The following is a 23,479-nucleotide window of genomic DNA, read 5'->3' as shown; positions in this document are numbered from 1 at the left end:
CTCTTGAATAGTGTTTGAGAATCTTCCAAAAGCAGCGGATCCTGCCGTTCTGCAGAGAGTAATTATTGCTAAAATTATGACATATGGCCTTGAGATATTGTCATTACTCTTCTGAGATAAATAACTCCAGTTTTTAAAAAAGCAATTTTAGTTTTTGACATTCTAAGTCACTTGAATTTATAGAAACAACTACAACAATAATTTAAAAAGCTGACATGTGTTAAGCATTTGCTGTGTGCCAGGCACTCTTATAAATGTGCATGGCTCTTGATACTACCCAACTTCTCAGAGGTTTCACAGGGATCACAAGTCCCCTCTTGTAATAAAGAACTAAATCTTTCCTGGGCCACTTCTGTAACCATAACACTAACTACATAAATACACGCTTGTGGCTGAACTACCCTGCCCAGGAGAGGAGGAGTTTGGTTATGAATATTAATGGTTTAGTCAAGAGCCCTTTACAGGGTTTTATGAACAATTTTCAGTTATAGTTGGTATTTCTCAGAGCGTTTATCTTTTTAAAAAATAACTTTTCCCCTCTTAGACCTATGCTAACCCTTCATTGGGTTCCCTGTTGGTGGCTCATTCTTCTTGAGACTGTGTTGAGTTTGGGGTAACCTATTGAAGTCTTTTTTTTTAGGGGCTAAAGCTGAGACCCCAGGCAGAGTGAGCTTGACTCATCTTGGTACGAAGCCTTTAACCATCAGAAGGAAGTGGGAATTATGGGCCATGGCTGGTATTTGACTCTGTTCCCTGGCCCCTGGCCCCTGAATGCTTGCCTTGGTTCTAAGCAGAGAAAGGACTGAGAAGTAAAATGGCAGGGCTGTTTCTGGAACACACTAATCCACAGGCAGCCCTGCTTAGTTTGTTTTCTTCAATCAGAATATAACATAAAAACCAGGGAGCTACATAGCTGGCTCCTAAACAGCTACCCATACTGCTTTTCTTTCCTTTTTAATTATTACTATGTCTGAAAGAATGCTATAAATGCATGAGATGACATTTCCAAAGGTGCAACAGAGCATACAGTTAAAAAGTAAGTTTTACTTCCCATACCTGTTGCCCATAGGAAACCACTGGTTCTCACAGTTACCAGTTTCCAATAATGTTCAGCCTTAGCAGCCTGGGGATTCCGTGCTTGGCAGGACAGTGGTAGGGATGCTGGATGCTGATGGGGGGAGGAGTTAGGAGTTGCTCAGATTGCGGAGTGAGTTAAGCACATGTGACACCTCCTGATGAGGCTCAGGGACTAGGGGCACATGGCATGTGGGAAAATGAGCCAGGAAACTTTGGGAATTCATAACAAGATGGCCTTATTGGCACCCACACGCTGGTGTGGCCTGGGGAAGTTGTGTACTATTATTATAGAAATATGTTCTCAGATGAAAGTTAAAAAATATAGATAAGTATATCTCACTATTTAAGTATATATATTAAATATATATGTGTGTATATATACACATATATCTATGTTACAGTTTTTCCTGCAATATGGAGCCCAGGCCCCAGTCTCCAAGTCTCATAGCAACCCAAGCATCAGCAAACAATGCCTCCAGAAGATAGAAACTGACACTCCTAAGGTCACCAGCAATCTTATCCCACAATGTCAGCTGAGCCACGAGAGGGAGCACCACTGCAGAGTGGCAGCTAGCCTAGGCAAGCCACGACCCAGTTCCTGACATTGGCCCCAGGTGCATTCACAAGTGTGAGCACGTGTGCTTGTTGACCCAGGACCGCCTCAGTTTATACCTGGGATAATTGTTAAAAGGGTCCTTTTCCAATCTCAAGAACTGTCCCAAGTTTGTCAATGAAGTATATGATCACTCTGAATACAGTTCCCCTGTGCATCATCTCCCACCGTGCCACTCCTTCAGGGTGCTGGACCAATTATGGATGTGTGAGTTAGGGGGGGTCAGGTGTCTACCATCTTTCAGACCCAAAGCTGCAACCATTTTTTTCCCCTAGGGCCTCTTCTGGGTCTAGCAGTCTCCTGTTTCTGGGACACAAAAGGGCCAATTCTACCTCCAGTTCAGGCAACAGAACTCCCCAGCCACCCTTCAGAGGACTGGATATCCTAAATGCTTTTGCCTCTTTTTCCCAATGAGCCCGATGCTCAGTAGCTCAAATGTAATTTACCACTGAGATATGTAATAAATATCTCAGGACATTTATTTTGGCCCCTCTCTAATCCCTAGCATGTCATTTTCATGAGAAAAAAAGGAAAATAAAATTCTCCTATAATACTCAACTAGAAATTTCCAGAGGTTAATAATTTTGGAAGCACATTCTTCTGGATATGTATGTAAAGTCTTTTATTGGTTCTAGCTGTTTTTCATCGGAGTTTTTTAGTTTTTCTGGGTAGGCAATCATGATTTGCAAGTAATAATTATACTGACACTTAATATTTATTTATTTAACATTTTGAAAATTTTTATTTTAGAGCCTAAAACTTGTAGGATGTAATTGAATAACAATGATAGCAAGCATGTCTTCTTGCCGACTTTAATAGAATGCTTCTAGTATTTCACCCTTAAAATGATGTGATTTAAGGTTGGACTTTGTGTGAAGGGAGTATCCTCCTAAGCTTACCAAAATAATTACCTTGGTTGTAACTTATAGAATAAATTGTCAGTATCTTGACAATTTCATCTTGACAAAGATCAAGATATTTGCTTTTGTCCAGATAAATGGCAATGGAACTATACCTTTGCTTTACTCAGATATCCAACTGTTGCAGCTTTTTCTCTTTTTACCTACAATAAAATGTTAAATCCATAAATCATTAGATGCCTGGGTTTAAGTCTAGTTGTGGGAGTTTGCTAACTATTCTGAATTTCACTTTCTTTATCTGAAAATTAGAATTAAAAATACTGACTTCACAGAGTTGCTGCATTAACTTATTGCCTAGAATGTAGCAAGCATTCAATAAATTTATTATTATAGCTGTTATATAATATATATTTCACTCTCTGATCCTATTGGAGATATAGATATTAAATATAATATATATTAAATATATCACATATAATAATAAGAGAGTAAAAATCTCCTTAGAAAAGACTTTTCAGTTAATGACAGTGGTGATTCTAGGATTATCTTAAGTTCACTGTGGTCTTTTCTTTAGAGGTGGTAGTATGCCCAACTGCTCCAGTTTATTCTGGATAGGGGAGCGTCCGAGGATGAAGGACTTTCGGTGCTAAAACCAGAGAAGTCCTGGGTAAATTGGGACAAGTTGGTCACCTAGATCATGGTAATATTTGACTCCTTTCCTGTTTTCATCTGATCAGGCAGGCTCCTCCAGAAGACAAAAATAGCATTCAAAGAAAATTATTAAAGGCCTGATGATGAACAGACATCACCATCATCATTTTAGTAATAATAATAATACTAATAATAATACTGTAATAGTAAGCCACATTTAGAAGGAAACTAAATATCTCTTTCTAAGGAAATTTCTAGCAAACCAAGACAAACACTACTGGGATGATTTTCACAGAAGATGTACTCTTTGGATGGTGAGAGAGCACTAAGAAAGTAGCTATTCCAATGGGGCAGGAGGTAGAAAAGAGAAACTGGGGTACTTGGCATAGTTCAGATACTACAAATCTGGTGCTCCTGATCTACAGAAGGAAGTGTGGATATAGACCCACATTGAGCGTGAGAGTAACAGGAAGAGGTGCAAGAGTGAGGTGAATGATTCCCCTCTAGAAAGTTTGGGGCAAGCCCGGAGGGGATACTGGTTTTGTGGGCTGTTGCCAGGATAGTTGCTACCCACCTGTGCTCTGGCATGAACATGGCTGAGTCATCACCCAGAATGCTGTGATGGTAGGAGTAATTATAGCCCAGGAGGACATGGAAGCATCAAGTAATTACAGTCAAGGAGGACACGCCCCGGGCTATGGTGCTGCTGTGCACAGAGGACGAGGCAAGGTTCAGGCAGGTGTGGGAAAAAGGTATAGATGCTTCAAAGTATTATTGAAAATGTGTGGATCCCCATGAAGCTCTACTATACCAAGTTTACCAGGATATTTGGGTCGGAATGGGGCTGATGAACCTCACCGTTCATAAAATCCAGACTGCTAATAAAAGAAGTAAAGCTTTGAAAGCTCTGGCGCCTGCTCATGGTCATCACTAATCAGCTTTACCTGGCATACACATGAAATGAAACATCAGTCAGCCTGTAAATTTAAGCAAGCTGTGTTAGACTGTACACGTGTCTAAGTATCGCTTACTTCGTGGCATGAATAAATGGATCTGTGAAATGCACTGAAAAAAGAAAGATCAAGATCAGGGGTACAGTGGGAAACAGAGGTCATTGCTGGGTAAACTCAAAAGATTTCGTACGCAGGCCACAGACAGGGCTGAGACACTGGGAGTTTATTCTTACTAGATGCTGGACAGTTATTGTGGCTTCAATGAGATAATGCACATAGATGCAGAGTTCTTACATGGCACATAGTTAAAGCTTACTATCACCTGTTTTTAGTTTTTGCACCTCTGAAAGCTAATCAACTAATTTCCCCTAGTATAGAAGCAGATGAACAAAAGTCAAAAATTGAATTTCTTTACCGGGAATAAAAGTTGTACAAGTTGTATTTGTTCTACCAACAATTTCCTTTGATCCAAATGGCCAGTATAGAAAGATCAATGTTCTTCTACAGTGGCTAGAACACAAACAATGATGTCAAGGGCACATATACCAGGAAGAGACCACTAACGACCTCTCACAGGCCTCCCAAGGTAGCATCATGACCTGAAATTACCCATGCAGGCCAGGAACTGTAATTTTATTCAGTCATAGAAAGAAACACTTATCTCAGGTGTTAGTTCTGCACAATAATCAAGCTTACAAGAGCGAATACAAACCAGTGTATCTTTTATTTGTAGTTTTAAATTTTTATTACTTTTATTTTTCAATAATTTAATACAATCAATCAATAAAAGAGGGCCATGCATGGGCCAGTGGTGACAGTGTGTTACTAAACACAGATATTGGATAGGCAATTAGCAGTGTCTGCTCCAACCATGGCATCAGTTTATTAATTTTCAATAATAAATTACTGTAAGAATTCTGGAGTCCTTATGATCAGCGCCAAGTGCCATGAAAAGTCCAATCAAAATCAGAAACCATTTAATTTATTCCTTCAGAAGAAATTACTGCATAGGTCTATTTGACAAACACAATCTTCCTTAAGATATTAGCTTAACCATAATCAAGAAGAAGGTTGTCCTGAATGCAGAATACAAGCTAAGAAAGTTGACTGTTTAATGGCTTCAGGGAAGAAAGTTTCTGGCCCACAGAACTGGAAATACCAGCCAGGTCACAGCCTCTCTAGGACAGTGCTACGATGGAAATTACTAACATTTGCTTTGGTAACTTTTCCTGCTTTTTCTATCCCCAAGTCACAAAATCACTTTTTAATGTATGCATTCTTTGCTTAGTCAAGTTAATATATCTACCTCGGTTATAGAAAACTTTCGCAAGCCCACAGGCCAGTTTTTCCTCTCTAAAGAGTTTTTGTGAATCTCTGCTTCGATTTGTAGCCTGTTGATTTCACTTTTTCTCCTTGTGCAAGCATCTCAAGTTATTCTGGCCACTTTACTGACACAGCTATGTACAGAGAGCAACTATCCAATCTCCCTGCTTTTTGACATTCGTCTTATCTTCTTTATAATATATAGGTAACTCCATGAAGTTTCTCAGGATCCCTTCTATTCGGTATGTTGTTGACTGAAATTTTTGGTCATCACCTTGGTCTCTGTGCCATTAATTGCCTCCTTTACTTCTCATATGTTAATTTATTATTCCATTGGATCCAGCTTCAGTCTACAAATGTAGTTAAGTCTCCACTGCCCCCAAAACCCTACCCTCAAGTCTGCAACTCTCAGGCTACTTTCCTTTCATGGTCGAGGGACTGGAAACAGCATTGTCATGCATCATTGCCCTCTTCCATGTATCAACACCTTGCAAACTGGCTCCTACAAGTTCCATACTCCAGTAGAACTTGCTTCTTGGAGTAGTACTAACTTTCAGTGATCTCTTCTCCCTGGGGTCTAGTGCTAGACCCCAAAAAGGGGTGAATGCCTGGCTTTGCTGACATTGCTCCCTGGCCATAGTTAAAAGAGAGACACACACTCAAGCTAGGTTACTTCTCTCTCCTGAGATTTGGAGCATGAACTGGAGAGGTGCAGAATTTTCTGGAGCAGAGCTGTGTTAGTGGCTGCACCACGCTGGGAGAGGGGTCATAGATTCCTAGGAGGCCCCCAGAGCTGCCCTGGTTCCTATCCTTCCCGAACCTTGGTTGTCCATCTCCTCCGCTAACTCTCTGTGAGTTCTCCCAGAATCCTCCTTTAGGTACTGGCCTTAAATTCCCTTTTTTCTTTCTGTCTAAGCTAGTGACAGTCAGCTTCTATCCTTTACAACCTAATTAACCGGTTAATTCTTAACCAGTTAATTCTCTTACCCTTTTTAACAATTCAGAAGCATTGAACACTGAAGAATCTCCTTCCCTGCTGAAATTGTTTTTCTGTGTCTTTGCTGCCTTTGCATTCTTGTGGCTCCTTGTCCTGCAGCATTTTCTCAGGCCCCACTGTCACTCCTCTTCTTTCCCTTACCCTTGAATGAAAGGCTTCCTAAAATGTTTTTAAAATTTTTTTGTTTTGCTTTGAGACAGTCTCACTCTGCCACCCAGGCTGGAGTGCAGTGGCATGATCTTGGCTCACCGCAGGCTCCACCTCCTGGTTTCAAGTGGTTCTCCTGTCTCAGCCTTCTGAGTAGCTGGGATTACAGGTGCATGCCACCACGCCCAGCTAATTTTTATATTTTTTAGTAGAGACAGGCTTTCACCATGTTGGTCAGGCTGGCATTGAACTCCTGATCTCAGGTGATCCACCTGTCTCGGCCTCCCAAAGTGCTAGAATCACAGGCATGAGCCATCGTCCGGCCACTCCTAAAATATTATTTATGAGAATCCTTTTTACATTCTCACTTATTCAAATCAACAAAACAAAATTTGAATGAGCCAGATACTCCACCTCATTTCAGAATATTTGGAAGAGATAGTCTAGAGAACATGACTATATATATGGTCATATTCTATTGGCACAGTCAAGCAACACAGGACATCCAAGTTCTAGATAAACATTTCTGATTATCTACATGTATATTTGTGATTCAACTCACCTAAAATCACCTATTACCATCTCAAATTTAATATGCTTAAAACTATACTCATTATTTTTGCCCTCAAATATGATCCTTTTTCTATCTTTCCAATCTCAATCCAGAACAGTACCATCCCCCCACCATAAGCTTAAATATCAGAGTCATCTCTTATTCCCTCTTCTCATCTGGTCAATGCACAGGCCCTGTTGATTCTGACCCTGATACACATTCACCTCAGCAGAACATGCCCACAGGCACCTCCCATCAAGTCTCCTTACATTTCACTTCCTGTTGCAGGGGTTTACTAACTCAGTGCCCAGCTCTCTGGCTGTGCCCTACCCAGTCATCCTCCACATGGCTGCTTAAGTCTTTTAAAACTCAGATTTAATCATGACAGTTCCCAGAAGAGAAGCCTTTCAGTGGTTCTCCAAGGGATGTTCATGAAAATTGCCAGGAAGTTCTGAAAAAGTGAAGATTCTTGGGCTGCAAATAAAAATTCCTCAGTCAGTTTCCAGAAATAAGGCATGAATATTTTGAGAACCTCATCCCCCCACCCCCACCCAGGGATTTTGATACAGACCTACGGTTAAGTGTCATTGCTTTAATGGAACCTCAGTGCCTACTGAACAGATCTCAAATTTCTCACTGTGATATTTAGGGCACCAACTTCTGCTTCAAGCCTTGTCTCCTTTAATTCCTTACATATTCCAAAGTCTGACAAATAGCAATGACAGTAGTTACTATTTCCTGAATGCCTCCTGACATCATGCCTTTCATTAGTCTGCTCTTGCCACTTGGAAAATCCTTTCTTCTCCATTTCTATTTCTCTCAATTACACCCTCCTTCAAGGTCAAGTTTGACTAATTTAGAGTAAAATACATTTACAGTATTTAGAGTAGTTATGAGGTCATAATAAGCCCTCTATAATAGCAGTTAATGTTGTTATGATAATGATGATGATAAATAATACCTTATACCTCCATGAAGTCCTTACCACCCACTAAATCAGAACTAGTCTTTCCTTCCTTTGTGTTTCCATTGCACTTTGTTTCTAGTCCTTTTAGGGTATCTGCTAGATTCTGTTTTGCTTTTTGTACCCGTCTTACCTGTCCTGGTGAAGTGCAACCTTGTTAGTGAACTCTATCTTGGTCAGGTACTATATCATGTTCAAAACACAGCAGTTGCTCAATACATTTTCACACTTTTAAATTGAGTTCTAAATGATCTTCGTGAACTGTCACCCCAGCCAGAAACAGATGTTCAGCGGGATTCCCTGCCTGTTTGTCCTGCATGTTTTGTCTCTGAGCTGAGCAGGGGAGAAACCCAACTCGGAGCCCTTTAAATTAAACATGTACTTAAGTGGCAAAAGAATTTTTAATTAGAGCCTGGGAAAAGGAAACATTAACATTTGTTGAGTGCATACTCTGCCAGGACACTGTAGTGTGTTTGCCTTGGAACAGCTGTGTAGCAGGAAGCTGCTTCTAACGTATTCTGTATTCTTTCCTCCCATTGTTTGCTTAAGGTAACATTTATGTCTGATATTTGCTTAATGTGCCTCTCAAGTCGTTTCTGAGCATTGTAAAGAGGAAACGGTTCACTGGGTGGCAATGCCAGGCACTCAACACTGAGTAACTGATGTGTTAGTGGTGCTCTTTGAAAAGTATGATGTACTGTGAAGTGTCACACTATCTGGATAATTTGCTGTTACCATCAGCCAGGTGGCTGTTTAAATGGTTTTAGATTAAGGAGGAGTTTCCAATAGTTTTAGGCCTTCCCCAGATCCATACTCCTAGGAGAAGTGGGGATTTTTGGCCCATGGCATGATGTCCCCATGAACAGTAGCAGAAATGTAGATCTGTTTTATGACATAAGGGACTAAAGTGGTTCTCTGAGCCCATGCTTCCACGTTGAATGGTAGTTAGGACTATAACACGGGTGACTATAACACTTACTGTTAAAACAGTGGATGCTCAGCACAACAGAATCCACTGGGACTATCCCAGGTGAATTGGTACCTCAGCTACCAGAGCACAGATCACTTCCATGCTGGGCATGGAGTCAGTGACATCTGCTTCTTTCAACTCCAGATAAAGTGCTAAAAGAGAGGGTGTGAACCCTGAGAGTAAGTATAAAGATCCTCTGGATGTGCAGGATTCATCCTGAAGTGACTGAACAAAGCTAAGGGGAGAATTTGATAAATCTCTGCACTGCAGCCTAATGAAAGAGCAGGCTTCTTAGTTGAAAGAGCAAATCATGCATTGGGGGCTTCTGAGGAAAATTAGGCTTCTCCTCTAAATTCCGCAGTGTGATGAGTGGCAGGAATGGACTTTGCCTGAACACAGAGGCTGATGCCTGAACTTAAGAGTCTCATTGATTGCATCCAGTGTTTTCTGGACTGTCCAGCGAAGCCCTCTCCAAGTCCTACCTTACCTTCAAGGCTCACTAAGCGATGAATGTCTCTATCGGTATTCTCACTGTCCTCCAATCCCATTGCTTTCTCCTTCCTTAGAAGTGATACACCCTCTCTACTACTGAAGTTGCGACTTACATTTATACAGCCCTGCTGAAAATCATTACCAACCTAGCTCAAAGGAATCTTTACTTATTCTGAATCCCTCTAGCACTGAGTTGTTTAGTCCACTTTGCCCTTGTGATACATAGCCTTGCATTGTTAGTTGTTCTTTTCACCTGAACTGTTTTGTCTTCTCAAATTGATTGAGAATATAAGTCATATATTATTGCTCTTTCTTCATCCACATTACTCAATTATCAATGAATATTTATTGATTGATTTTGAAAACCTTATTTTGTATGTTGAACCATCTTGGTTTTGTTCTGAATAGAAGAGTTATTTATGTTACCAAAATGTACCTGGACTTTCGCTTTATTTCTGACCATATCACCAAAAAAATAAAAAATCCTCCAAATCTGGAATTTACATCAGACTTCTTGGAGGAATGGGGAGATGAGTTAATATTTTAACTCACAAGGGTGATGCTAGAAGCCTAAAGTATACAGCAGAAGTGGTAGGATGAATAGAATTGTTAAAATCCACAGAGGGGCCGGGCGTAGGGGCTCGTGCCTGTAATCCCAGCACTTTGGGAGGCCAAGGCGGGCGGATCATGAGGTAAAGAGTTCGGAGCCTGACCAACATGGTGAAGCCTCGTCTCTACTAAGAATACAAAAATTAGCCAGCTGTGGTGGTGCGTGCCTGTAATCCCAGCTACTCAGGAGGCTGAGGCAGGAGAATCACTTGAACCCGGGAAGTGGAGGTTGCAGTGAGCTGAGATCACGCCACTGCACTCCAGCCTAGGCAACTCTGTCTCAGGGGAAAAAAGAAAAAAAAAATCATCAGATTGGAATTGGGATCCTGGGTTTGGCTCTTATGACTACTAAGTCTTAGAATTTACTTCTTCTCTGAACCTTAGTTTGTTCATTTGTAAAATATTGATCATAATATGTATTTCTGTAGGTTTATTGTAAAGATTAAATGAGATAACATATAAGAAAACACTAAGAATGATGCCTAGAACAGTATATGTTAAATAATTCTCAGTCTGAATGAGTCACTGATGTTGTTTCAGAGTATGCCAAATCCTGTAATTCTGGGTATTTTGGTTTCCTTAAAGAGCCACATTTGAAAGATCACCAATGGAGATAAGGTCAAACTTGTTAGATGGTAAATAGTCTCTTGACATAAGTAATGGAACCCAAAGACCTAAATAGAGGATGGATTAGTACCCATTTATAACACACAAAATGAACTGTTCCTTGGTCAATTTCTCACTTCTTTGACTTAATACAATGGCCTACTATTAAGTAATCAATCATTGATCTAATTTATTATACAATGAATGCAGTCTATTGAGAAAGTCAGATCAAAATGCTTAGCTGTTTTATGAGGGAAAAATCAGATGAGGAACAATTGTGTGTTGTTATCACTAAAAATCAAAATTAATAGGAACAGTATCCTATAAATGAAGCATAATGTGATTGGCTACCAGCCTGGTCTTAAAGAAAATGGGTTGGTAACATTTTCTTAAATGGTACCTTTTTCCAAGGACCTCTTATCTTAAAATCTTCTGAGGGCATGGACTAGAGTGCAGTCCTCCAACTGGAACTTCTCCTTTTTCCTGAATGGAAGCTTCCTAACTTCCATGCCGCTTCTTTTTATTACCAAAAAGCACATATATGTTGGTATTTATTTTCTCTGATCAGTTCTATGGGGAATCTATATCTCTTAAGCAGATTTCCCAAATGAGTATGGAACTATTCTTTCCCAATGTGGTTGGTATTGTCAACAAGGTTATTAAATTGTGAGCAAGCTCCTTGAATAATCATGAAAAGTGTCCCAGGTAGCAGGAATTCCAGGATTCCTCATGCATAACATGCGTCTCAGGTGACCTACTTACCACAAGTAAGTCTTTCACACACTCCTTTTGAACTGTGATGAAAGTAAGCTATACAAAAGCTGACAGGTACAGACTGTCAAATTAAATCTCAAACTAGACCTTGATGTTAAAATCTTAAAATAGACAGGATTTATCAAGTTAAATTTACATGTGAGGATCATGAGTCCTTAGCATCCAGAGAAAACCCAGACTTTTGTACTTGGCATGATAATAGTTTTATTTGAAGACAACACAAGTAAAACAATTTCCTTGCAAATTAATGTCTAATCAATACATAATGCTTAGAATGGAAAGAGGCAAATTTTGTAAAGCACCCTTTTCCTTTTGAGTCTTTGGGAGTACACTTGAGATTCATTATAATATAAGCTTTAAAGCCTTTTACCCGTCATGTTAAATACCAAAAGGAGTAACTTGCATATGGGAAAATAAAAGTGTCCTTTCCAGCACTTGCCGTAAGTCACTTTTTTTTTTTTTTTTTTTTTTTTTTGACAGAGTCTCGCTCTGTCACTCAGGCTGGAGTGCAGTGGCATGATCTCAGCTCACTGAAACCACCGCGTCCCAGGTTCAAGCGATTCTCCTGCCTCAGCCTCCTGAGTAGCTGGGACTACAGGTGTGTGCTACTAAGGCTAATATTTTGTATTTTTGGTAGAGACGGGGTTTCACCGTGTTAGCCAGGATGGTCTTTATCTCCTGACCTCATGATCCACCCACCGGGCCTCCCAAAGTGCTGAGATTATAGGCGTAAGCCATTGCTCCTGGCCAAGTCACTTTTTTATTGTCCTTCAAAAAGTAGCATTTTCAGAAGACAATGCTTAATATGTTGGTTGTGGCATTTGTGTTGGAATTAACTGCCATCAGTGAAGCTCAGTTAGCTGATTTCAGGCTGATCTTCTGAATCTTTCATTAGCTATATGAGAATGGATAGACAGAAATGTACAATGTTGTAATGACTAAATCACACCACTGACCAATGGTCAGAACTGTGAGTGGCTCTCACAACCTGGCGGCTTAGGTGCTTAGGATCTCAAGAAGCCATGAGGCAATAAAGTAGATAATAGTATATGTCCTAAAGTTGCAATTAGATTTGGTTTCCATCTGTGAAATTTTGGGCAAGTCTCTGAGTCTGTCTAAGCTTGTCTTTTCTTTCTTTCCATTTCTAATTTTATTGAGGCATAATTGATGAAATTGTATATATTTACAGTGTCCAATATGATCTTTTGTTATATGCATACATTGTGAAATGATGATCAATATTAAGCTAATGAACATATCCCTCACCTTGCATAGTTATCTTTATTGCGTAGAGAGTGTGTGGAGAGAACATTTAAGATCTACTCTCAGCAAATTTCAAGTATAAACTCCAGAATTATTAACTACAGTCATCATGCTGCATAACTGAGACTTTGTACTCTTTCACCAATATCTCCCTATATCCTCCACCCCCAGCTTTTAGCAACTACCATTCTACTCTCTGCATCTATGAGCTCAACTTAAGATCCCAACATAAGTAAGATGATGCAGTATTTGTCTTCTATGCCTGGCTTATTTCACTTAGCAAAGTGGCCTCTAGGTTCATTCAGATTGTTAGAAATGATGGGATTTCATTCTTTTTTAAGGCTGAATAAAATTCCATTGTGTGTACATATACGTATTATATACCATGTTTTCTTTATCCATTTATCCACCAATGGACACATCTTATTATTTTGAATAATGCTGCAAGGAACATGAGAGTGCAGCTCTTTCTTCTATATACTGATATCATTTCTTTTGGATATATGCCCAACAGTGGGGCTGTGGCATCATGTGCTAGTTCTATTTTTAATTTTAATTTTTAATATCTTAGTTCCATTGATGTTTTCTGTTGTTTTTTTCAGCTTCTATTTCATTTATTTTTCCTCTGATCTTTGCTATTTCCTTCTTTCTACTGAATTTAGGCTTTGTTCTTTTTCTATTTCCTTGAGGTATAAAGTTAGGTTGTTTATTTGAGATCTTTCTTTTTCTTAATCTAGGCATTTATTGTTATAAACCTCAGTCTTAGAACTGCTTCTGGTGTGTCCAATAAATTTTGGTATGCTGTGTTTCCATTTTTGTTTGTCTCAAGATATCTTAAAATTTCCATTTAGATTTTTTGACCCTTCGGTTGTTCAGGAGCATGTTGTTTAATTTTTACATAATTATGAATTTTCCAATTTTCCTCCTGTTACTGATTTCTAGTTTCATACCATTGTGGTCAGAAGAGATACTTGATATGATTTCAAATTCTTGAATGTGTTAAGACTTGGTTTGTGGCCTGACGTATGATCTATCTTGGAGAGTATCTCACTTGCACTTGAGAAAAATGTGTATTCTGCTGCTGTTGGGAGAAATGTTTTGTATATGTCTGTTAGGCCCATTTGGTCTAAGTTATAGTTTAAGTCCAGTATTTCCTTATATTTCTATTTGGTTACCTGTCCACTGTAAAATGTAGGATACTGAAGTCCCATACTGTTATTGCATTGCTGTCTCTGCCTTTGGATCTATTAATATGTACTTTACATATTTAGATGCTCTGATATCAGGTGCATATGTGTTTAAAATTGTAATATTATTTTGATGAAATGATCCCTTTATCATTATGCAATAACCTTATTTGTGTCTGTTTTACAGTTTTTGACTTAAAGTCTATTTTGTCTGCTATAAGTATAGTTATCCCTACTTTCTTTTGGTTTCCATTTGCATGAAATATCTTTTTCCATCACTTCACTTTCAGTATGTGTGTGTCCTTAAAGGTGAAGTGAGTCTTTTGTGGGCAGCATATAGTTTGGTCTTGTTTTTCATCCATTCAGCTGCTCTTTGTCTTTTGATTGAAGAATTTAATCAATTTATACTCAAGGTAATTATTGATAAGTAAAGACTTACTATTGCCATTTTGTTACTTGTTTTCTGGCTGTTTTGTAGATCTTTTGTCCCTTTCTTCTCTTACTGTCTTTCTTTGTAATTTGGTTATTTTCTATAATGGTGTGCTTTGATTCCGTTCTCTTTATCTTTTGTGTATCAACCACAGGTTTCTGTCTTATGGTTACTATGAGGTTTGCATAAAACACCTTATAGTTATAACAGTCTATTTTAAGCTGATAATAATTTCAGTTACATGCAAAAACTCTACATGTCTATTCCCTATCCACCTTTTCTGCTTCTGATGTCACAAATTGGCATCTTTTTACATTGTATATCTGTTAACTAATTATTGTAGTGATAATTATTTTATTATTGTCTTTTAACCTTTATACTAGAGTTATAAATGATTTATATACCACTATTACAGTATCAGAGTATTCTGGATTTAACAATATACTCACTTTAACCAGTGAGTTTTATACTTTTACATTTTTTCATGTTACTAATTAGCATCTAGAAAAAACTTGTATTTTTTTCTTTCTAGGTTGGTCTTGAGGTCTTTTGTGAGAGTGGCTATAAAATCTAGCCCTGCCCTGAGGGTCCAGGGCATTTGGTTATAGATGCTAACAGTGTATCTTTCATGTGATACTTCTTTATTCTGGTGGATGACCTAATGCTTAAGTGTCCTACCTGTGATCATGTGTCTCTCTCCTAGGAAACTTTTTTATACTGGCAGACACCCTTATGGCTCTTGTGACCTGTGTCCTGTTTATTTCTACCAAGATAGTCACTCTCTAGGAAAGCCCTGAACAGAAAAGAATTTATGCTTCAGGTGCACCAATCAAGTAAGACACAGAGGAGGCAATTCCACAAAACCCATGAAATGACAGAAGCAGTGTATTACTTACAAATCCAGGCCAACAGGAAGGAGAGGGCTGTTGAGGAAATTATCACTCAAGCAGTGAGTGGGGAGCAAAAGAAAGAGAAGGAACTATGGGCCTAAGCCTTTACCAGGGTGCAGGGCACTACCCAACCAGGTTTTCCATGAGGAGTTCTAATTGTTGAATTTAGAACAAGTAGATAACTGTTCCATGGGGTCATGCTGTGACTCACAGGTGGTCACTGCAGCATACGTGAGAAGTTCCTATGGGGTAGGAGGGTCAGTAGGATAAGTCAGGTAAGTTGTATCTATTAATAGCTGTTCCATATGAAAGTGGTCACTAAGAGGCAATTGCATAAGACAGATAACTGGATCAACCACCTTGAGGAACTATGAGAAGGCAGAGAACTGAACACTATGTGTTAAGGGTGACTAAGCCCTGCTTCTGGTATAAGAAACTTCAACTTATATTTAAAATGGATACTGAGGAAATATAAAATTATAATTCACTACATTGTCTTTATATTTCAGGATAAAGAACTCCCTTTAGCCTTTCTTGTAAGGTAGGTCTAGTGGTGATAAACTCCCACAGCTTTTGTTTGGGAAAATCCTTCTCTCTCCGTTGTTGAAGGGCAGCCTTGCCAGGTACAATATTCTTGGTTGGCAGTTTTTTTTTTTTTTTCTTTCAGCACTCTGAATATATCACCACTCTCTTTCACAGCTTACAAGGTTTCTATTAAGAAATCCACTGATAGTCATGTGGGTGTTCCTTTTTATGTGACAAGTTGTTTTCTTCTTGTTGCTTACAAGATTCTCTGTGTTTGATTTTTGACAATTTGATTATAATGTGGCTTGCTGAAGACCTCTTTCTGGTCAACCTATTTGGAGTTCTTTGGGCTTCATGGATTTGGATGTCCACTTCCCTTTCCAGAATTGTTAAGTTTTCTGTCATTTATTTAAATAAATTTTCTGTTCCTTTCTCTTTTTCTGTTCCTTCTGGAATGCCCATAATGCATATATTAGTTCACTTGATGGTGTCCCAATAATTCCTGTAGGCTTTCTTCACTCTTTGTTACTCTTTTTGTTGTTTATTATTCTTTCTCTGGCTGGGCTATTTCAAATGACCTGTCTTTGAGCTCACCGAGTCTTTCTTCTGCTTAATTGAATCTGCTATTAAAGCTCTCTATTGAATATTTCAGTTTAGTCATTGTGTTTTCAGCTCCAGAATTCCTGGTTGGTTCCTCTGTTTGGTTCATTTTTATGGTTTCTAGTTCTTTTTTGAACTTTAAATTTTGTTCACATGTCATCTTCTTGATGTCATTTAGTTGTTTATCTGTATTCACATATAGTTCACTGAACCTCTTTAAGATTATTATTTTGACTTCTTTTTCAGACAGTTAGTAGCTTTCCATTTCTTTAGGGTCAGTTACTGATACTTTATTTTGTTTTAATGGTAGTGTCATGCTTCCCTGATTATTCTTGATCCTTGTGGCCTTGTGTTGATGTCTACACATTGGAAGACATAGGCACCTTCTCCAAACTTTACTGATTAACTTTGGCAGGGAAAGCCCTTCACCACTTAGTCTGTCTATAGATTATGTGTGAACTAACTGGCAGACTTGTTGATGGGCTGGTCTGGTGCCTAGGTCAGTGGGTCAGTGGGCCTGGGGCCTGGGTTCACTGGGAGGAGCCTGAATCCAGAGGCTTCCCTGGCACTGGGATGGGCCTCGAGCCTGAATTTGCAGGGGCCAGCCTGTGATTGGGCTAGGCCTAGAGCCTGGGACTCTGGGGGCTGGGTCATGGGGGCAGGGCTGGCACTGGTGTCTGTGGAAAAGTTGGGTGCTCACTTCATTCTACTTCCTCCATGCAGAGGGTATGGGTATTCATGCTGTGCTGCTAGGGCTTGGGGGAAAAGGGATGAAAGCAATGTGAAATTATCCTTCCTACACTCTTTGTCTTTTTTATTTCTGTGCTTTACCCAAGTGCTGTAGTTGCCCATCTGGATTTATTGGTTCTTGTGAAGGTATTTTTGTGAGTGGACAGTTATTCAAACTGATGTTTCTGGAAAGGGACAAGTCCTGGAAGTTCCACAATCCTGCTGTCATGCTGATAAACCTAAACTTCAACTTTTTCAAGTAAAAATGAAGTACTATTACACCTGCTTATATTATTGTTGTACAGGATAAATTAGGTAAAGTTGAAAAGCACTTAGCATGGGGCCTTACTCAATACAAATTAGATTTTGTTATATTTATTATTAATACTTTTGACAAAATTAATTAGACCATTGTGATATGAGGACTCCCACTTTTATTACTTTTTAGATAAGACTAACAGAAGAGAGCGAGCGAGAATCTAATTAACAGTACTAAACTGAACGAACATCACCCTGTTTATTCTACCTTGTTTTTTGCCCCCATTCCTGCCCCACTGCTGAAAGGCAGAAAAATAGAGCCTCCATGAATACTTTTTCCAGGATAACTTACAATGTGATGGCCCAGTCTTGGTGAGAGATGACAATGTGCTAGCAGCCCTCACTCCTAGCGCCTCCTCGGCCTCTGCCTTCACTCTGGTGGTGCTTGAGGAGCCCTTCAGCCCACCACGGCACTGTGGGAGCCCCTCTCTGGGCTGGCTGAGGCCAAAGCCTCCTCCCTCTGCTTGCAGGGAGGTGTGGAGGGAGAGGCCCCGGCGGAAACCAGGGCTGCTTGCTGTGCCGGCGGGCCACTGCGAGTTCCGGCAGGCACGGGCTCAGCAGGTCCGTGTCAGGGAGCGGCCAGTGGGCGCCACAGGCCCAGGGTAGTGAGGGGCTTAGCACCCGGGCCAGCAGCTGTGGAGGTTGCGCCGAGTCCCCCAGCAGTGCTGGCCAGTGGTGCTGCACTCAAATTCTTGCCAAGCCTTAGCTTCCTCCCCAGGGGGCAGGGCTAGGACCCGCAGCCCGCCATATCTGAGCTCCCCCCCGCTGCAGAGGGCTCCTGCGCAGCCCGAGCCTCCCCGCCGGCCACCGCCCCCTGCTCCGTGGCACCTGCGCCCATTGACTGCCCAAGGGCTGAAGAGTGCACGCACCGCTCGGGACTGGTGATGGGCAACTCCGCCTGCAGCTCCCCTGCAGGATCCACTGGGTGAAGCCAGCTGGGCTCCTGAGCCTGATGGGGACTTGGAGAACTTTTATGTCTAGCTAGAGGATTGTAAATACACCAATCAGCACTCTGTGTGTAGCTCAGGGTTTGTAAATACACCAATGGGTACTCTGTGTCTAGCTAACTCTGTGTCTAGCTAACCTAGTGGGGACTTGGAGAACTTTTCTGTCTAGCACTCTGTGCGTAGCTCAAGGACTGTAAATGCACCAGTCAGCACTCTGTCAAAACAGACCAATCAGCTCTCTGTAAAATAGACCAATCAGCTCTCTGTAAAATGGACCAATCAGCAGGATGTGAGTGGGGTCAGATAAGGGAATAAAAGCAGGCTGTGGCGCCAGCAGTGGCAACCCACTTGGGTCTGGTTTCATGCTGTGGAAGCTGCGTTCTTTTGGTCTTTGCAATAAATCTTACTGCTGCTCACTCTTTGGGTCCACTGCCTTTATGAGCTGCAACACTCACCGGGAAGGTTTGCAGCTTCACTCCTGAAGCCAACCAGACCGCGAACCCACGGGGAAAAATGGACAACTTAAGACAAGCTGCCTTTAAGAGCAACTCACCACAAAGGTCTGCAGCTTCATTCCTGGCAGAGAGACCACGAACCCACCAGAAGAAGGTCCAGAGACATCTGAACGTCTGAGGGAACAAACTCCGGACACGCCATCTTTAAGAACTGTAACACTCACTGTGAGGGTTGGTGGCTTCATTCTTGAAGTTAGTGAGACCAAGAACCCACCAATTCCGGACACATTGGGACAGTATATCCTCAGTAGGGCCCTCCTGAGATTGACCAGGGAGAAGGGTAAAGGAGAAGAGAGAAGATTTGAGGAAATTTTGCCGCATTTTAAAAGTCCTGAAGAGAGCAGGTGCTATGGCAGATGCTTGTAATCCCAGTGCTGTGGGAGGTCGAGGCAAGAGGACAGCTTGAATGCAGGAGTTCAAAACCAGCCTGTGCAACAAAGTTGAGATCCCGTCTGTATAAAAAATTAAAAAATTAGCCAGAAATGCTGGCACACAACCTGCAGTCCCAGTTACCTGGGAGGCTGAGACAGGAGGATCACTTGAGCCCAGGAAGTCAAGGCTGCAGTGAGTTGTTTTTGTGTCACTGCTCTCCATCTTGGGTGAGAGAGTGAGATCCTGCTTAAAAAAAATGCCCTGAAGAAATGAGAAAAAGCTAGGGAAGATAGATGGATAGGGAGAATGTGTGGCATATGAGAAAGAGCCCTCACTTGGCACCTATGTACCACTCTATGCAGCATGCTTTATTTCCTTTGGTCATAGGCTGCCCTGGCAAGGGAATGGGCTTTTAACTTGAGTTTTCAGGACCCTCCCTGTGACTGAGGTAGGCCTGGAGCTGAGGGCTCTGGGGATAGCCTGGTGTCAGAGTTTATAGGGGTCAAAATCAAGAAAACAGCTACTTTAGTAACTGCTGTACTCTTACCTGACAATTATTGGCCTGTATAAATCAGTATCCCCCCAAAAGTTATTGAGATGGTAATGAAAGCCCATAAGAATCCAAATTTTGAGAACTTTTTGGGATGGGAATGTGATTATCTATTGCTTGAATAAATGTTTCTAGAGACTATGTGATAGAGGAGACAACAGTCATTTAGACCTGGGTTAGAATGTTGGCTTTACTATTGGATTTTGAGTAAATTGCTTCTCTTAATCTAAGTTTCTTGATTTGTAAAATGGAGATACTGGAAGTTTTTTTTGGTAAAGAGATTGTGTATGTGCATTTATAAGGATCTTGCTAGGAAACAGATGGCCCACATATGCAAACTGCTAATTAGAGTTGGAACTATTTATGATGGTATAGGCAGGTGCAGTAATCTGTTTGTGTCCCTCCTAAATTCATATGTTGAAGTGCTAACCTCTAAAGTGATTGTATTAGGAAACGGGGCCTTTGGGAAGTAATTAGGTCATGAGAGTGGAGTCCTTATGAATGGGATTAGAACCCTTGTAGACAAGACTTCAGAGTTCTCTCAGCCTCTTTCCACCATGTGAAGATAAAACGAGAAGTTGGCAATCTTTAAGAGGGCCCACCAGAAACCCACCATGCTGGCATTCTAGTCTCAGACTTCCAGCCTACAGAACTATAGTAAATAAATTTCATTTAAAAGCCACCCAATCTATGGTACTCTGTTACTACAGAAGTACAGTAAATAAGGCTGGGCGCAGTGACTCACGTCTGTAATCCCAGCACTTTGAGGCTGAGGTGGGTGGATCACGAGATCAGGATATCCAGACCATCCTGGCTAACACGGTGAAATTCCGTTTCTACTAAAAATACAAAAAATTAGCAGGGCGTGGTGGTGGGCGCCTGTAGTCTCAGCTACTGGGAGGCAGGAGAATGGCGTGAACCTGGGAGGCAGAGCTTGCAGTGAGCCGAGATTGGGATCGCGCCACCGCACTCCAGCCTGGGCGACAGAGTGAGACTCTGTCTCAAAAAAAAAAAGAACTATAGTAAATAAATTTCATTTATAAGCCACCCAATTTATGGTACTTTGTTATAACAGCCCAAACTGACTAAGACACCAGGTTTTTAGAAATATCCACAAGGAAAGATGTAGTATCCTTGGGCAGGCAATGGAGAGGAGCAGCACTCCTCTTTCTAGACCTGGCCAGTAACAGGAAGGAGAGAGCTGCCTGACAGAATCTGTGGCCTTCAGAGAGGGACGCAGCCAATCTGTAGTGATTCGGTAAGGAGAGCACTAGGGGAATTAATTTCTAACTTATTTCACCTCTGTGCTATGGTCTCCCTCCTGTACCTCAAACCGTCAAACCTAATTGGAAGCCAGACCTCAAGCAACCTATTGAAGCACTCTATACAGGATAGTCTTCCAGGGCACAGAGCAACACAGAAAAGAAAGGAAAGTGAATCTGGAGGGAAAAAGTGGAAGATGATTGGAGAAGGTTATAAGGTACTTAATATGTTTCCTGATAGAGATAGTACAGTTGACCCTTAAACAATCCATAGGTTAGGGACACCGACCCCTGTGCAATTAAAATTCTGTGTTTAAGGCTGGGAATGGTGGCTCACGCCTGTAACCCCAGCACTTTGGGAGGCTGAGGCAGGTGGATCACCTGAGGTCAGGAGTTTAAGACCAGCCTGGCCAAGATGGTGAAACCCCGTGTCTACTAAAAATACAAAAATTAGCCAGGTATGTTGGCATGCGCTTGTAGTCCCAGTTACTCGGGAGGCTGTTACTACTGAGTGGTCAGCTCTACATTGAACCTGGGAGGTGGAGGTTTCAGTAAGCCAAGACTGCACCACTGCACTCCAGCTGACCTGACAGAGAGAGACTCTGTCTCAAAAAAAAAAAAAAAAGAAAGAAAATCTGTGTTTAACTTTTGACTCCTATCAAACTTAATTACTAATAGCTTATTGTTGACTAGAAGCCTTGATGATAACATAAAAATACATATGACATATGTTATATGTATTCTATACTATATGCTTAATCTAGAGAAAAGAAAATATTATTAAGAAAATAATAAAAAGAGAAAATACATCTGCAGTACTGTACTGTATTTGTCAATACTGTAAGTTTCTGTTGTTTGTTTATGAGATGAATCATCTGTCTCAAATGGTAGGCAACTACAGCTGCAGACATCAATCTATGGTACACATTAAGCAATTCAGCTTTTTCTTATAATGTCATGACTTTTGTCTGTTTCTTGGGAGTACTTTCAGCATCACTAGTGGCATTTCGTATGGGTTCCATGGTGGTGTTCAAGTTTATAGTACTGCCTTAAACGTGGTGAAAATCAGGCAAGAACCATGAGAGATCACTTTTTATAGCAATAGGCAATTTACTAGAGATATAAATTGCTCAATAATTCTTGAGCTCACTGCCAATAGTAACAGGAGGTGGCTATGAAATTATTACAGTATTACCATATGTATTACAATTAAGTTTATGAAATTATGATTTAATACTGCATCTTCATGTATGTTCACATTTCTCTTGACTGTGAAATGTGCCAGGTACAGTCTGTTTGTGCATAAATTGCTCACATGGCGGTGATTAGCATCACAGAGCATTTTAAGTTTTAGATTGTTCATTGTTGAGAGGATTTTTTCCAATAACGTGTTATATGCTTAGTTTTCCGTATCGTGATTATAAACTTAAGAGTATTGTTGCAAAATTCTGTGAAAAAATAATGTAAATTCTGTTAACTGGTTTTTCAATTTAGATTTCCTTTTTCTCTAGAGTGTCACACTTTTCTAGGGAAACTTTCTTAGGTCAGTTAGTGAAACAACTAGTGTTTCATTCAATATCTTAAAAAACTTCCACATCATATGAAAAATTTACCCTGTCCCAACCCAAATGAAAAAAAAATTATAATTTATAGTTGGTGATAATTTAAAAGGAAAATATATCAGTAGTTGGGTAAATTAGTATTATTTTAAACCAATTTCTTGTGGGTCAATAGTCTTTAACCAAAGGGTTCTCTCTCATTTTGACCATGAAATTTCAAAGGGCTTTTCAGAAAATTCACTTTCTTCATAGTCTTGCCCAGTCACTAAAAATTTAGAATCTAAAACTGCTATGTCCTCTGTCATAGGGATTATTGGCATTAAAGACAAAGAACTTGAAAACAACTACAGAGCAGGAAAATACATGACTTTAAAAAACAATAAATATTTTAGGTGACTTTGTTGGATATTTGTCTTAATAAAAATTAGTAATTGGCAGAAACTATGATTTTTTCTTTTTGTAAATTTACATTTATTTTTATTATGCATTAGCTTAATCAAATAAAACATAATGTGAAATAAATTCTTGCCTTATAGCTTGTTACAATTTCCTTTTTCAAGAGGCAACCATTTTGAACTCTTTTGGTAATTCCATTTGGTATTTGCCTTCATATTTCTAAATGACAAGCTTATAGTACTATTAATTTTTTCAGTTTTAGATACTATTTTCTCACAACTATGAAAAGTGAGAATTTAGCTCTTTTACATAATCCTTCATACAGATAATTTCTCCTCACTCCACTC

General features: G+C 40.1%; 1 protein-coding gene across 1 annotated transcript; it reads left to right on the top strand.

Annotated features, from left to right (window-relative positions):
* Positions 1–3,959: 3,959 nt before the first annotated feature.
* LOC112607401 (6.8 kDa mitochondrial proteolipid) lies at positions 3,960–4,135 on the top strand. Its single transcript, XM_025358526.1, is given in 2 exon segments — positions 3,960–4,014; positions 4,017–4,135. Coding segments are annotated over 2 exon segments (174 nt in total).
* The last annotated feature ends 19,344 nt before the right edge of the window (positions 4,136–23,479 follow it).

Source organism: Theropithecus gelada, chromosome 14, assembly GCF_003255815.1.
Source record: "Theropithecus gelada isolate Dixy chromosome 14, Tgel_1.0, whole genome shotgun sequence".
Lineage (NCBI taxonomy): Eukaryota > Metazoa > Chordata > Mammalia > Primates > Cercopithecidae > Theropithecus > Theropithecus gelada.
The sequence above is the reverse complement of the archived record's forward strand: the minus strand, read 5'-3'. Positions and strand labels throughout refer to the sequence as shown.